The 15,433-nt window shown below is 39.4% G+C and overlaps 2 protein-coding genes across 3 annotated transcripts in view; one reads left to right on the forward strand and one right to left on the reverse strand.

The window, feature by feature from the left end:
• The window catches only part of LOC309493254 (C-type mannose receptor 2-like), a 185,800-nt gene that overhangs the window by 33,744 nt on the left and 136,623 nt on the right, over positions 1-15,433 (reverse strand). The gene's annotated exons all lie outside the window — the stretch shown is intronic.
• On the forward strand, positions 115-3,334 carry LOC309493244 (C-type mannose receptor 2-like). The gene is made up of 4 exons (XM_082162402.1): positions 115-506; positions 599-955; positions 2,092-2,436; positions 2,601-3,334. Exons 1-4 carry the CDS (start codon positions 434-436, stop codon positions 2,960-2,962), a joined length of 1,137 nt encoding a protein of 378 aa, XP_082018528.1. The 5' UTR covers positions 115-433; the 3' UTR covers positions 2,963-3,334.

Below are 15,433 nucleotides of genomic sequence, written 5' to 3' on the forward strand. Positions count from 1 at the left end.
ATACAGTCCAGCAATAACATTAGAGAAACTGTTTAGTTATTAATTTTCTGATAAGGTCCATATTAACATAGACTGATACAGACCGACAGGCACCAAGATGCAAATAAGGGGAAAGAGTTGCAGAAACACACAAATATAGAGGAAGTAAAATATGAAATAGGGGTTTTCAGAGAAATAAACAAATGATGTGATGAGCTGAATGAGGGATGAGAGCAGATATAATAATCACGTAGTTTAAATCTGCAGACAGAAACATCAGACTCAGGACAGAAACACACGACCTCTAAAGTAAGAACATGTTCATTCTTCAAACACAATTACACTTTCAGATGTTAATATTGTCTGAATGATTATTTACAGTGAATTCATGCGGCTGTTCAGATACTAACTGAAATTGTCATATTTTTGTCCAAAATGAATCTGTGAATGTTTGATGTCTGAGTTTTTCCAATGTGTTTCTTCCTCAGAAATGGACCAAACTCTATATTTGATTCTTCTTCTCATTGGTGAGTGTGTTTGTTGTATTATTTATGGTTTATAGTTTCATCAGGTTTGACCCTGTTATGAAAAGCATTAAATCAAACGCTCTCTTTCACAGCTCTCTGCTCCGTATCTGAATGTGTTCAGCGTCAGTATCACTTTATAAACGTGAGGAAGACCTGGACTGAAGCTCAGAGATTCTGCAGAGAGAATTACACAGATCTGGCCACCGTTGACAACATGAACGACATGAACGAGCTGAAGAAGAGTGTGAATGATGGAGGTGTTCAGGATATCTGGATTGGGCTGAAGAGGACGAGTGTTGATAAATGGCAGTGGTCTTCAGGTGAACCTGCGCTCTATCTGAACTGGAGACCTGGACAACCTGATGGCAGAGATGAGTGTGCTATGATGTCAAATGGACTATGGGAGGATTTGCCATGTAGTGATAATCGTAATTTCATCTGCAACAACAGTGAGTGCAGCTATTTACAATTTCAGCAACCGTTCATTTATAGATGCACCATATACCAAATATGAAGGCTTCAGAAAATGTTCTATTAACAGTATTAAGTTCTAAATTAAGGGCAGGGTTGGCATTTTCGGAGAGCCTAGCAATATTAAGCTAGCTTTGAAAGCATTTGATCCCACTCTCCCTTCAGAGTCTCCAAAGCCACAGCTCCTTTAAAACACATGAACACACACAGGGAGCAAACAAAGCGTCACAAGAGACGGTGTTAAATTACTGCATGTCTCAAAGCATATAATCTAATGTAGTTCTTTTCATGTTTTGCTTTTGGATTTATTATAAAATAGCTATAATAACAAATTATTAATGCTAATAAAATAAATACTTTAAAATATTTTTAGATTTAATAAAAAACAAACAAATAGGTAGATTTTTAAACATTGCTTTAAAATGGACACGTGAAAAAAGAGAGCTTTATAAAATGATCTTAAAAACTTCTAAAAATTACCCAGACAACATAAACTTGTTTTCTTATTCTGGTTTATGTTGCTGCAGGTCTATAAGTCTGCATTTACACTACAGCACTAAATGCACTTAATGCACAGGTCTATTTTGACAAATGTTTTGTCTCGTCCGCTGCTACGGTTATCACTGTCAATCACAGCAATTTCAGGAGTGACTGAGGAACAGTGTAACGGATTCACTACACGCAGTTTTTTCATGCAGTTTTTATACTCTACACTTTGCCTATCCTGTTTTATAAAGGCGCTTCCATTTCTGGCCTCGCTGTGTGTGTGTGTGTGTGTGTGTGTGTGTGTGTGTGTGTGTGTGTGTGTGTGTGTGTGTGTGTGTGTGTGTGTGTTTAAGTTTCCTCAGAAATACTTCCATGTTAATTGCAAATTTTCCCTTACAGTTATTATCAGCATGAGCATTTGAGTAAATGTATCTGTAAAAGGTAGAGGATGATGAACAATGTGCATTTATGTTTAAAATTGAACATTTTCAATGGAATGGAAACATGTTTCTGATGCTTCCACCACTGCTTTTATTCACATAAAAAAAAAAGAAAAAAACGTAAAATAGTGTAAGACAAATTGACACTGATTTATGAAACAGTTTTTTAAATTGTTTTTTTCTTAAAGCGAACACAGGACTCGTCTTGGACAATCAGATGAAGAACTGGAGAGACGCTCAGAGTTACTGCAGACAGAATCACACTGATCTGGTCAGTGTGAGGAACCAGAATGAGAATCAACAGGTTAAGGATTTCATTAGTGGTCTTCAGTTATCTGGATCACAGATCTGGATCGGTCTGTTCAGAGACTCATGGCAGTGGTCAGATCAGAGTAACTCCTCATTCAGAAACTGGGCTTCTGGTGAACCTAATAATGGAGGTGGTGAAAACTGTACAGTGATCATTCCGAACACTCAGGGTCAATGGTATGACGTCTCTTGCAACAACCAACTTCCTTTTGTGTGTCATGAAGGTGAGCAGATCCTCACAAACACACACAATCCATCCATCACCTCCAGATATCTTAAAGTTCACGCTACATGTCTGACATGACAGATTCCTCCACAGTGTTTGTTCTGCATGTTGTTTTTGATCAGTCTCTCTCTAGTTTTTGCTTGTGGTTTGTTTTGTGTCCAGATAAACTGATTCTGATCAAAGAGAATCTGACGTGGCCTGAAGCTCTGAGACACTGCAGACAGAATTATACGGATCTGGTCTCGGTTCATTCAGAAGAGATGCAGCGTCGTGTGATGAATGTGGTTAAACGTGCGTCTACTGAGGCGGTGTGGTTGGGTTTACACAACTACTGCCAAATGAACATGTGGCTCTGGTTGAGCGGAGAGATCGTGTGCTATCAGAACTGGGCTCCAGGGAACGGAACGACACCGGAAAACTGCAGCCTTACGAAGAGAAAAGGAGCAGTTCAGTCTGGAGGAGATCAGCGCTGGATCAGCCTTCCTGAGACTCACAAACTCAACTTCATCTGCAGCAGATCTTAGGAGTGAGAAGACGTCAATGTTTGTTCATTATTCTTTATTTTTCTTATTTACTTGCATTTGTTTGATTTGATCTTTAGTAATTTCTAAGTGAATCTACTAATTGTGTTTTAAAAATCTGTTTTATTTCTCTGTTAATTGTCATGATATAATGTGATCTTATCAAAGTTGTCTAACACCAATGATTACTATTCTTTAGATGTCTAAAATATTAACACAATATATGTGTGTTTTAAGAATCTCTTTGCATATCCGGTGTGTTTGTGTCTTTATGTTTTTCACTAATCTTATCTGTAGAAATGTGCACTGCATTGTTTATAAGTTACTGATATGAAAATAAACCGATGTTGCTTGAAAAACAATATACAAGCACAAACAATATATAGGGGAGCGCGGGGCACAACCTAACGCGGGGCTAGTTGTAACACGCTTGTTTTAAATACTTCCGCACATGCTTGGATGACGAAACTTTGTGTATTTACTAGTTGCCATATCAACACTATATGGAAAAAAAAATTCCGCCAAAAATTTACTTTTTTTTGGAAGATATCCATAGACATTTATTAAACCATAGCAAAAGTAAATTTCTTACTGAAGTTAATTTTTAATCTCTATTTTTTGTGTTTATTTAAAATAAGACAAATCTGATATTATTTTAATCTCCAAGATGTTATTTAACAGTTGAGATAGTTCTTTAATGCTTCGCTAACTAGCAGAAGACACTAGCAGGGTTTAAACCCCAGTTGTGCAAGCGGGGGCATGTTGTCACACTGTGTTACAATGAGCCCCTATTAGAAATATGCTATTATATTCTATACTTTTATTAATTTTATTGGGAAAACGTGAGAAAAAGGTGAATAAAGACTGAGAGTCAATGTTCAGAAATGACTCATTATTTATTTGTTTTGAACTATGTTGTATAGCTGTGTTTTCATGTGTTCGTAGTCAAAACTCAAACATTTGTTTATATTTAATTATAAAAAATTGCCATTATTTTATATGAAAAAGTTTTTTAATTGTATTTTATTTAGAAAATATTTTAGTTTGTTTTGTATATATTTTTTATTAGATCAGATAACATTTTAAGCTGTCATATGTTATGTTACAATGTGCCCCACACATGTTACAATGTACCCCACCTATGGGGCATGTTGTCACATTTCACTTCCATTCTTTCGGGGTATGTCAAGAAAAAAGTATATACTGTATTAATAAAACAAAACCACATAATTGTACTAGACATGTGGGAAATTAATGTGGGAAAAAAATAAATACTCTGAACCATAAGTAGATTTACACAAACTGAGAAAGTCAAAAAGCGTTAGGTTGTGCCCGCTCTCCCCTAGTCGCAATCGTGTGTTTGTTGGATTCATTTGTCCATATAAGGGACTTCCTGGAACTTCATAATTGTATGAGTCCGTTTTGTACTTTCTGGGAGAGATTACCCTCCGGCTTTTGAATGAAACATACATTTTATTTCATTTCATTTTCATTTTCATTCAGAATTTTTTAAAAGTGTGTAATATCAAAAAAAATTCTGAAAATGGTGAATCTTTTCATTAGAAAAGACCCTTATTCGCCAGCTGGCTGTTTGAAGCCCTAAATATGGATGTTTTACTGTCAAAAATGGCCCAGGTTGGGCGCCATTCATTTGGAAACACAATCTTTGAGTGTTTTTCCTCCAAAATGATCTTCTCTTCTGCTGAGGCAAGAAGATACATATTTGATGGCTTTGGTGTAAATAATCAGTGTAGCGACTGACCGAATCCTGATTGTTTTTCTCATGCTGAACAAATATGAACACATACATGTTCATATCCAGAAAGCCTTAAATGATGTGGCTTGGTGCCGCGATGTCTGCAAGCAGGCCGCTTGCTAACATTTTTACGACACATTGATAAATCAACAAACAGGCCCCTGTTGTTATCGAACTATCACCGTGCGGGGCAAGAACAACTCTCTGCTGTGTCTAACGTTTGTTCTTTGTGAACTGAAGGCAAGTTACAAAGACTGGCTCCATTCAGTGTCTAGGACTAACTGCTTCCCTCATCAATTTTTTACGACTCCTCAGGCCGATAAGTGAATTTGCATACAAAACTACTTTTGGTAACACTTTAGAATACTGTTCCTTCATTAATGAATAACTACACAGGAACAAATGAGTAATGCATTAGTAACACTCTAGTAACTACTATTAACTAACAAGAAACTCTGATTAACGAATTAGTAAGTAATAGCGTTCAGTCGGATGTGGTAGTTCACTATTAGCTAATCAATAACTACTATTTTTCATACCTCACTGAAGACTATAAGAACTACTATATACAGGTTAATAAATATTTATAATACACAATGTTTAATATAAGGTAATGGTAGCCCATTAGTAATGAATCAAGTGTTACTACATCATTCTAAAGGAACTACTAATAATTTGGATCAGTTTTCTAAAGTGAAAAACATCATAACAACCTAATATTGACGGAAGTCATTGTAAGCTTTTAAGGCTTTTGTAAGGTTTTGGATAGTAATGAATCAAGTGTTACTACATCTTTCTAAAGGAACTACTAATTATTTGGATCAGTATTCTGAAGTGAAGATCATGGGAACACACTAGTAATGACTAAAGTGTTACCAAATCCATTGGAAGGAATTGCTATTCAAAATCTTACAAAAATCTCAAAAGCTTACAATGACTTCAGTCAATATTAGGTAGTTATCATGTTTTTCACTTTAGATACTGATCCAAATAATTAGTAGTTCCTTTAAAATGATGTAGTAATACTTGAGTCATTACTAGTGGGTTACCATTACCTTTTATTATAAATTATGCATTATTAATGTTAATTATGAACCTGTAGATAGTAGTTCTCTGGGAGGTATGAAAAAAATAGTAGTTATTGATTAGCTAATAATGAACTACTACATTCATCTGAGCGCTATTACTTACTAATTTGTTAATCAGAGTTTCTTGTTAGTTAATAGTAGTTACTAGAATGTTAATAATACGTTACTCGTTTGTTCCTGTGTAATTATTCATTAATGAAGGAACAGTATTCTAAAGTGTTACCCTACTTTTGTCTCTGAGATTGCCATTTTCAGATTAAACCCCCAACCCCTCACGTGGAACACGCACCACGGGATGCAACAGATGCCGACCATAAAGTCACACACACACACGCAGAAACCCACTACAGAAAAGGACTTTTTACCCATGAAGTCACTCTTAAATGTACTAAATACATCCCTTTTTGTGTTAAGATGTGTTTATAAACCATAGGAAAGCATATGTATGTCCTACTGTAACATTAATCGAACTGCAAATGCCTATACTAATGCATAATAATGTATCTTTGCATTACTACAACGTCTCTATTCTATTTTTGATACCTGTGCGATCCTCTCTACCTGATGGAGTTGAATTTTGATAACCAATTGCAGTAATTTGTATCGTTTGACACATTTCATATGTCTTGAGCAAATCTTCTCAAATTCGATCTCACTCACGACTCATTAGAGTGGGCGTGTTTAACAGGACAAAGGAAAACCTTCCGCTCGAAATGCTCTAAGATGATTCGTCCACCACGAAAAAGGAGGCATACACGGGACACTGATAAAAGTCCGAACCTTCAGTTTACACGCTCTCTTCTCCCTCCTTCGAAAACTTTGGAAACCCAAGTCCGGACCGGCTTCGGCCTGCTTCTCTTCTCTTCTCTTCTCCTTTATTTCTTTGTATGTTTTCTATAGTCTAGCTTCGTTTTCCTATTCGCCTCTGTTCATTCACGAGCTGAATGAACTTAGCCTGAATCATTCCCGGCAACTTCACCTCAAAGAAAGAGACTCTTTGAATTTCCCGCGACCTCGCTCGCCCGGGAGAGATGGGCACACACGCACGCTGATCTTAAGGACAGACGCAGGACTCTGCTTTCCTCAACCAACACAAGAGAACCATTTTGCAAGATAAGTTTACTGAACTTTTAATGTGATCTGATTTCCTTGTTGGCTCTCAAGATCCACTTTGTTTGTGATTTTGCCATAACCTAAAGAGATCATTCCAGAGGATCTCTTTTTCCTCCCTTCTCTCACACACTCTCTCACTCTCTCTCTCTCTCTCTCTCTCTCTCTCTCTCTCTCTCTCTCTCTCTCTCTCTGATCGCTCATTTTGCTTTCACTTTCCCTCGCTCATCCTCACTCTCTCATCCTATCGTAATTCGTTAGTTATCTTCTTGTAATGTGTTTTGTCTAGTTTTGTCTTAATGTGTCTGTATATACATATATTCCGTGTATAACTGTAGTGTGAATTATTAGTTCAATGATTAAAATCCATTATATCCTTGATTGATTCTGTCTATAATTCTCACATTACGAGTCCCTGAAATGTTTGATCTAGCTACAAGCTTTACAATTTGATTACGGTTTAAGTAACCTAAATTTTATAAGGACAGGAGAATGGTTTCCATGGCCAGAAACTAATTTTCCTGGAATTATAAGAAGTGATAACTTTATGATAAGTTGATAAGTTAATCTTACGGTTGGACAAACAACTGTTCGATAATTACATTAACTTCCAGTAAAAGATATCAGGATAATTGATCTGAAGAATCAGATCGAAGGGACCCCCTGTTTGGGTTATATAATTTTCTATGCGTGAACTCTGAAATAGGAGGACCACTTTATTTTAACATCATGGAATAACAGCATTGTTTCTCCCTCCTGCAAAGGATAATGCGACTAGACTCATGAAAATACCCTAAGGCCTATTCTTGCTAATCAAAGTAGCCTATTATGTCGGAATGTGGCTGGAAAGCCTCTGATTGTTACTTGTTTTGTTTGGACATTGATTGAAATGTAGACGTTGATTTATTTCATCCAGCCAATTAATTATCTTAAGGATGTAATGACGGGCGGGCGTTTTTTTCTCGTTATTCTAATGCCTCTCGTAAAGAGGTCTTATCCACCCTTTGTTCGTCTTGTATGCTTGTTTTGTGTGTGGCCGCGTCTGTGTGTGTGTGTGTGTGTGTGTGTGTGTGTGCGCGTGTGCGTGCTTGTCTCTTTTCGTGTGATCCTGGGAAAATGCTTTCTTTTTATCTTTTATGGGATTTTAAGGCTTGACATATGATGGAGATGATATACATCACTGTATTGATGTTGAAAACAACATAACCTGTAAATACTATGACCCCGAGCATGTAAAATGTCTGAATATAGTAAATAACTTCTCATTTCTGCACTTAAACATAAGAAGTCTGAATAAACATCACGATGAGCTTGTCTCCCTACTTTCAAACACTAAATGCTGCTTTAACATAATTGGTTGTAGTGAGACGTGGCTAAATGACAAATCGTACATAGATGCCTTAAACCTCGAAGACTATAAATTATATCATAAGGACAGATTTGGCAGATCTGGTGGTGGGGTATGCCTCTATGTACGTTCGAACATGCATGCCGATGTTTGCGATCTTGCTGTAAATGACAATCACACAGACTCTTTTTATTGAGATAAAAAATGACAAAGGTAAAAGCATTATTGTGGGCGTAATTTACCGCCCCCCAGATTCTGATTTAAACATTTTTAATAATAAACTTGAAGAAATTTTATTACACATAAATAAATTAAACAAAGACTGCGTCCTCCTTTGAGACTTCAATATTGATGTCTCCAAGGACGATGCAGTCAAAAATGACTTCATTAAAGACAATATTGTCACAAATATACGAAATGTTAAGCTTGAATCAGGAGCTTTGCTTTCTGATATATCTGATCATTACCCAACAATACTGTACTTTAATCTTGATTATAAATGTTTACCTTTATGTCACCCGGTAAAAATTAAAGTAGTAAACGACAGAACAATGCATCAACTTAAGGCAAGTCTGCAAGCTAAAGCATGGAAAACTGTTTATTGCTGCTGCGATCCTGACACTGCATATGATTCCCTGGTAAATGAAATAACAGATTCCATTCGCTGCTCCATTCCTATAAAAACTGTCACACGCAGTAGGGCAGAACACAAACCCTGGCTAACAAGGGCAATCTCTAACTCCATCAAACAAACAAAATAAACTTTACCAAATATATGTTAAAAAAACAAATATAGAGAATAAAACTAAATACAATGTTTACAAGAATAAATTGGTATATATAATCAGGAAAAGCAAATATAGTCACTATTCTGAACTTATAAAAACCTCACAGGGAGACTCCAAGAAATCATGGAAAGTGCTGAATAATGTCTTGAATAGGGGCCATAAAGACACCGTGCTCCCAGATACAATAAATAATACTGATCTTGCAAATTCATTTTATTAATTACTTTGTATCAATAGGGGCAAATCTCTCAAAAAACATCACTCAACCACACAGTGTCTCTTACAAACAATATATGTCAGGCAAGTATTGCCAAAGAAATAATTTAACCACTTACACACTTCTCTCACTGCTCACAGGAACTGTTCCCAAAATGACAAAAATTGCAAAAATAATTCCGATTTTCAAAGCTGGTGATAAAAATGACATAACAAATTATCGTCCCATATCCATCTTACCAACTCTTTCCAAAATATTGGAAAGAGTGGTTTATAATAGACTTATTAATTATCTTAATACACTGAACATACTCAATCCCAGTATGGCTTCAGGGAAAAACACACCACCTGTATGGCGATCCTTGATCTTACTGAAAAGATCAATGATGCCATTGAAAAGGGGGAATATGGTATTGGTGTATTCTTAGATCTTTCAAAGGCCTTTGATACCATCGACTTCACCATATTATTGTACAAATTGCACCATTATGGAATTAGAGGTCAACCACTGAATTGGTTCAAGAGTTACTTACACCAGAGGCAACAATATGGAACTATTCACGAACAGACATCAGAAAACAAACACATTAAATATGGTGTTCCACAAGGATCCATATTAGGTCCTCTCCTCTTTATTATTTACATTAATGACCGGGAAAATTCCTCAAAGACCCTCCATAAAGTAATCTTTGCAGATGACACTAACTTGTTCCTATCACACAAAAATGAATTTGAACTTCAACAACTACTTAACAAAGAGCTTCAGAATGTGGTTAACTGGTTCAAAGTAAATAAACTATCCATAAACACCAGTAAAACCAACTACTTAATATTCTGTCCAAATAAAAAACAACCTAATTTTGAGGATCCAAATTTCCAGATTAAAATAAAGGGAGAGGAACTAAAGAGAGTGAAGACGACTAAATTTGTGGGTGTCTTTATAGATGATCACCTAAACTTCAAACACCATATTGAATACCTTGTCAAAAAGCTATCAAAATATGTTGGTCTGTTCTTTAAGCTTAGACACCTGCTTCCCCACGCAATACTACTTACTCTTTACAAAACCCTCTTTGAACCCCATTTAAATTACTGCAATATTATATGGTGCAATACTTATCCTACTCACTTAAAAAAATGTGAAATTCTACAAAAAAAAATAATTCGCGCCATATCATGGTCCGATTTCAATGCTCCAACTCGTTCTATTTTCTCTAGGTACGGTTTTTTTAAGACTTACTGAATATAATATATTTCACAATGCATGTACTATGTATCAGGTGGTCTTTGGCTTGAATAACAGTTTATGTGAGCTTGTTCCCATCCGCTATCCCCGGCACACTTACCTCACTAGAAACACGCACATCATTACTGGTAAAAAACGGAGATTGAAAAGCACTGGTATGAGTGTAGTGTGCCGGGGACCGCGGCGGATCTGGAACGAGCTGGATGAAAATTTGAAAAACTCAAGCTCTATTTTTTCTTTTAAACAAAACCTCAAGAAACAATTACTAAGCATGTATAAATCTTCCTGATGTATGTATTATTTCTCACGCTGCATGTATGTCAGTATTAATCTTTCAACCTCAAGGTAAACTGTTAAACAAAATTGTATCTGTTAAATGGGATCTCCTACTATTTGTTGTATGAATGAGATGTATGAAAAAATTTATTATATGTAGGCCACACATCTTTCATTTTCTTTCATCCTTGTTTGTCATGGCCCCCGAGTATAAGCTTTAGATAGCTTCTTTGGGGACCAGTTCACATGCATGATCATTTTTTTGTTCTTTGTTTTATCTCAAGTGCATATGAATATATGTATATGTATGTGAATAAAATATGTAGACAATAAAAACGAATGGAATATTGATATATTAAATTTATCTATTTTTCAGCTTCAATAATTTCAATGTAACTGTAATATGCAATATATATATATTAATCATATTCCTGATTAATTATTAAAATTCCCTGTATATCATTGGAGCTAATGCGTTTACGTTACATCAGGAAATTTTCATTTTTGGATGAACTATCTTCCTTTTAAGAGATTATGTGGTAAAGAAGGTGATTGAGTTTTATTCTCAACCTTTTGTCATATTTGATGCCCTTGATGAGGAACTGGTGTTTTCTTACGTTCATCTAAGCCTTATTTTGGTTTGATTGAGTTTGCATTGTATGATGTCCTGAGTCAAGCGATGCAACTATCAGTGGCAGCCATGCTTGAGTTTTGATAAACATTATGTGGATTATTACCATTGCTTGGATTAGATTTGTGGATTATGTGTGTATTGTGGATTACTCGTTGTTGCAGACACCAGGCAGGCCTGCCCATCTGGTGAATTTTGAGAGTGACGGACTGAGATCTTAGATGACAGCAAGACTCACCAAATCCACCAGAAATCATTGGATGCCCAAATTTGGTTTTAACACAATCAAAAAAAGCTTGCTGTGACCTTATTGTTGTGATCTCTCTAGGATAGGGCTAATTTAACTCTAATATTATGTACAAGATGGTTAAATGTAGATATCCCAAAAAGGTTGGCAGGCATAACAGTCAAACCGGCAGTTTAGAGAGTTAAATGATACGTTTACAGGGCTAAATGCCAACCTGCAGCAGCTCAAACACACCGGCCCACACACACCAACCAACAGCGCGCAGCCATATTTAAAGCGCGCAGCCATATTTAATCTCGCGATAACGTGAACATAGTGTGGAGCCGTGAGAAGGGAAAATAGGGCTGAGAAAATACCTGGGTTACACACACCTCTACATTATTTCACTATGTAGGTGACTGACATCACTCACTCTTGATATGATGCCAACTCACGGTCAACATTATAACAAATTTATAAATAAATTTAAATATAAATTTCCTTCACTGGTGTTTCAAAACATTCTTCTATTTAATTTCAGTGATTGTTACGTCCCTGTGCTGTGCTCTCTCTCTCTCTCTCTCTCTGACATATTCTTATGTTCGCTCCACCTCTGGTCTGCTGTTGGCTTGGAGAGCTGTCAGTTTTTATCAGTGGCGTGACATCCCTTCAATCAAGTTTCCCGCCAGCAGTTAAAAGGAAGCTGAAAAGCTGAACGCGAGGGAGCAATTTGTTTTCCTGCCGCTCTGTTTTGTTGTTGTTCTGTACGCTCATTCTTTTCTTCTGGAACATTCTTTTCTGCCTTTTTGATGGCGTGGTTTGAGGTGACCAAGAGTAAGGTGGACAGGTTAAATGTCACATGACTTTTATAAAACAACACCTAGGTAACTTGATGTATAAATACCCCAGGTAAGAAAGTGAATGCCACCCTCTGTATGTTTTGTATTTTGTTAGTCAAAGTAAGTTAGGGTGTCTGACGCTGAAGATTTGATGTCTTTACTTTTCTTTATTTTTATTAGTTAGATAAGAGGCTTAATTACAAGTTAGAATGAGTTTTGTTTTGTTCGTTTCATTTCTTTGGCTTCACTTTTTTTTTTTATCTGATTTATTTATTTTTTATCTGTAAATAGTTTGCTTATTTTTCCTTACTTATATTCACCGTTATTATTATTACTAGTATTCATCTTTTTGTATAATTATTTCATTTATGTATAATAAATTCTTTATTTCGCATTACTTTGTTACGCGTTGTCTCTTGCCACCCTAATCACACCCAATTTTTATCATGACCTCATTGTTACCTCTTCTGACTCTAGATCATAGATCATAGTTCGTAACAGTGAAACTTAAAACGTTTTCTATCTCTTTTTGAAAAACAGTGAAAGTAAAAGGTGAAGGCCAAGTATGGTAACCCATACTCTCGGACTGCAGTCACCGCTCCTCGACCCAGGAGCACAGCAGCGAGCTCTCCATCTCAATCGCTCCAGCTCCACCTCCTCAGACAGCCACCGGCGGTCACCCCTCCTCGACCCAGGAGCACGGCAGCGAGCTCTCCGTCTCAATCGCTCCAGCTCCACCTCCTCAGACAGCCACCGGCGGTCACCCCTCCTCGACCCAGGAGCACGGCAGCGAGCTCTCCATCTCAATCGCTCCAGCTCCACCTCCTCAGACAGCCACCGGTGGTCGCCCCTCCTCGACCCAGGAGCACGGCAGCGAGCGCTCCATCTCAATCGCTCCAGCTCCACCTCCTCAGACAGCCACCGGCGGTCACCCCTCCTCGACCCAGGAGCACGGCAGCGAGCTCTCCATCTCAATCGCTCCAGCTCCACCTCCTCAGACAGCCACCGGCGGTCACCCCTCCTCGACCCAGGAGCACGGCAGCGAGCTCTCCGTCTCAATCGCTCCAGCTCCACCTCCTCAGACAGCCACCGGCGGTCACCCCTCCTCGACCCAGGAGCACGGCAGCGAGCTCTCCGTCTCAATCGCTCCAGCTCCACCTCCTCAGACAGCCACTGGTGGTCACCGCTCCTTTTCTGCTCGACCTCCTCAGCACCGCGATCCCCCTCAGCAGCAACAGCTCTCCCACAGCCCCTCATTGACGACTGCTGCACACAAGATTAAAATAATATCAGATCTGTGTAATTTTATTTTTTGTTATTTCTAATTTTACATAAACACAAAAAACAGAGATGAAAAATGTACTTAAGAAGTGTACTTGCTATGGTTAAATAAATGTTCAGTGATATCTTCCAAATATTTTTTTTATTTTAATTTTGGCACATTTGTTCTCTATATAGTGTTGATATCGCAACTACTGTAGTAAATACACAAAGTTTCATCATGCTGACATTTGTGGAAAGTTTTCAACCGTGTGTTACAACTAACCCCACGTTAGTTTGTGCACCGCTCACCCCTACTTTGTAACGTAGTAACAGATAGAGGGCAAGAGGGACCAGGGCGTAGCAGGCAGCGCAGGTGGCCAGGGCAGAGCCGATGGAGGGAGGAGCCATGGGGGAGGCAGGACTGACGACTCTAGGGGGCCGACTGACAGAGGCGAGGCAGGTGGTTGAGGAGACCAGGGTGGAGCCGTAGAGCTGACGAGACGGGGTGATGCTGAGGGATTGGGAGGACATGTCGTCATCGATGGCTCTGGCGACCGAGGCTCAGGCGGGGATCCAGAAGGCCACTGCGGAGCCGGAGTGACCGAGGACCAAGGTAAAGACGGAGGGAGTGAGGAGCCCAACAGAGCTAGAGGGATGGATGGACGAGGCGAAGCCAGAGGAAAGGAGTCCCGAGGCGAGGGCAAGGAGAGGAATGACCAAGGCGAAACCGGGGGGATGAGGGAGCCTGGTGGAGCTGGTGGGCTGATGGGCCACGGCAGAGGTGAGGGTGGTAGGAGCCACAGTGGAGGTAATGTACTGGCAGGCTGAAGCAGAGTCCAAGTAGAGGAGGTCGGAGGCGGAGACCGGGGATCCACCGACCCTGGTGGAGTTGGTGTAAGGCAGACCCACGGCGACTCCACCTCCTCAAAGGTGGATAGAGGAGCAGAGGGGTTGCCAGGTAGTGGCGGATGAGAGGAGGTGGGAGAGGAAGGCTGGGTGGGAGTTCAGGCTCTGGGGTGGTGACAGGCTCAGGGCTGGGTGGAACCAGCGGCGAAAAAGTCTCTGGGCTGGACGGGACCAGGGGAAAAAAGTCTCTGGGCTGGACGGGACCAGCGGTGAAGGCTCTGAGCTGAATGGGACCAGCGGCAAAGGAAGCTCTGGGCTGAACGGGACCACCAGCGAAGGAAGCTCTGGGCTGGACGGAACCAGCGGCGAAAGGAGCTCTGGCCTGGACCAGCGGCGAAGGGAGCTCTGGGCTGGACAGGACCAGCGGCGAAGGAAGCTCTGCGGGTATGCCGTTAACAGTCTTTGCCTCGGCGGTCATGACGTGAACAGTCGCTGGCTCGGCGGGCATTACATGATGCGCAGGCTCGGCTGGACTGACGTGAAGAAGTGCAGGCTCAGAAAAAAACAAAAAAACAATTTGACCTCGTCCGGGCTCTGGACGAGGACAGGAGGCGTAACGTGAGGATCGAGCTGGTCAGGTATGTTTTCAGCGGCTCCCACAGTGAGAGAGGATCCACACACCCATAAGGTGCGGTCGATGTACTCGACGAACGGCAGGTGAACATCTCCCAACAGCAGCATCTGGGCGAGTAGATCGTCCATCCCACTCCAGAACTGCTGTTTAAGTGAATCTTCATCCCAGCTCACGTCTTGATAAAGGTTGAGGTAGACCTCCACATAC

The sequence above is a fragment of the Leuciscus leuciscus genome (assembly GCF_965113295.1).
Source record: "Leuciscus leuciscus genome assembly, chromosome: 2".
Taxonomy (NCBI): Eukaryota; Metazoa; Chordata; class Actinopteri; order Cypriniformes; family Leuciscidae; genus Leuciscus; species Leuciscus leuciscus.

Coding starts and splice junctions, on each gene's coding strand:
- LOC309493244 (XM_082162402.1), top strand. CDS start 434: ATGTCTGAGTTTTTCCAATGTGTTTCTTCCTCAGAAATGGACCAAACT. Junction 507..598: donor TTTGATTCTTCTTCTCATTG/GTGAGTGTGTTT, acceptor TCTCTTTCACAG/CTCTCTGCTCCGTATCTGAA. Junction 2,437..2,600: donor TCCTTTTGTGTGTCATGAAG/GTGAGCAGATCC, acceptor TTTTGTGTCCAG/ATAAACTGATTCTGATCAAA.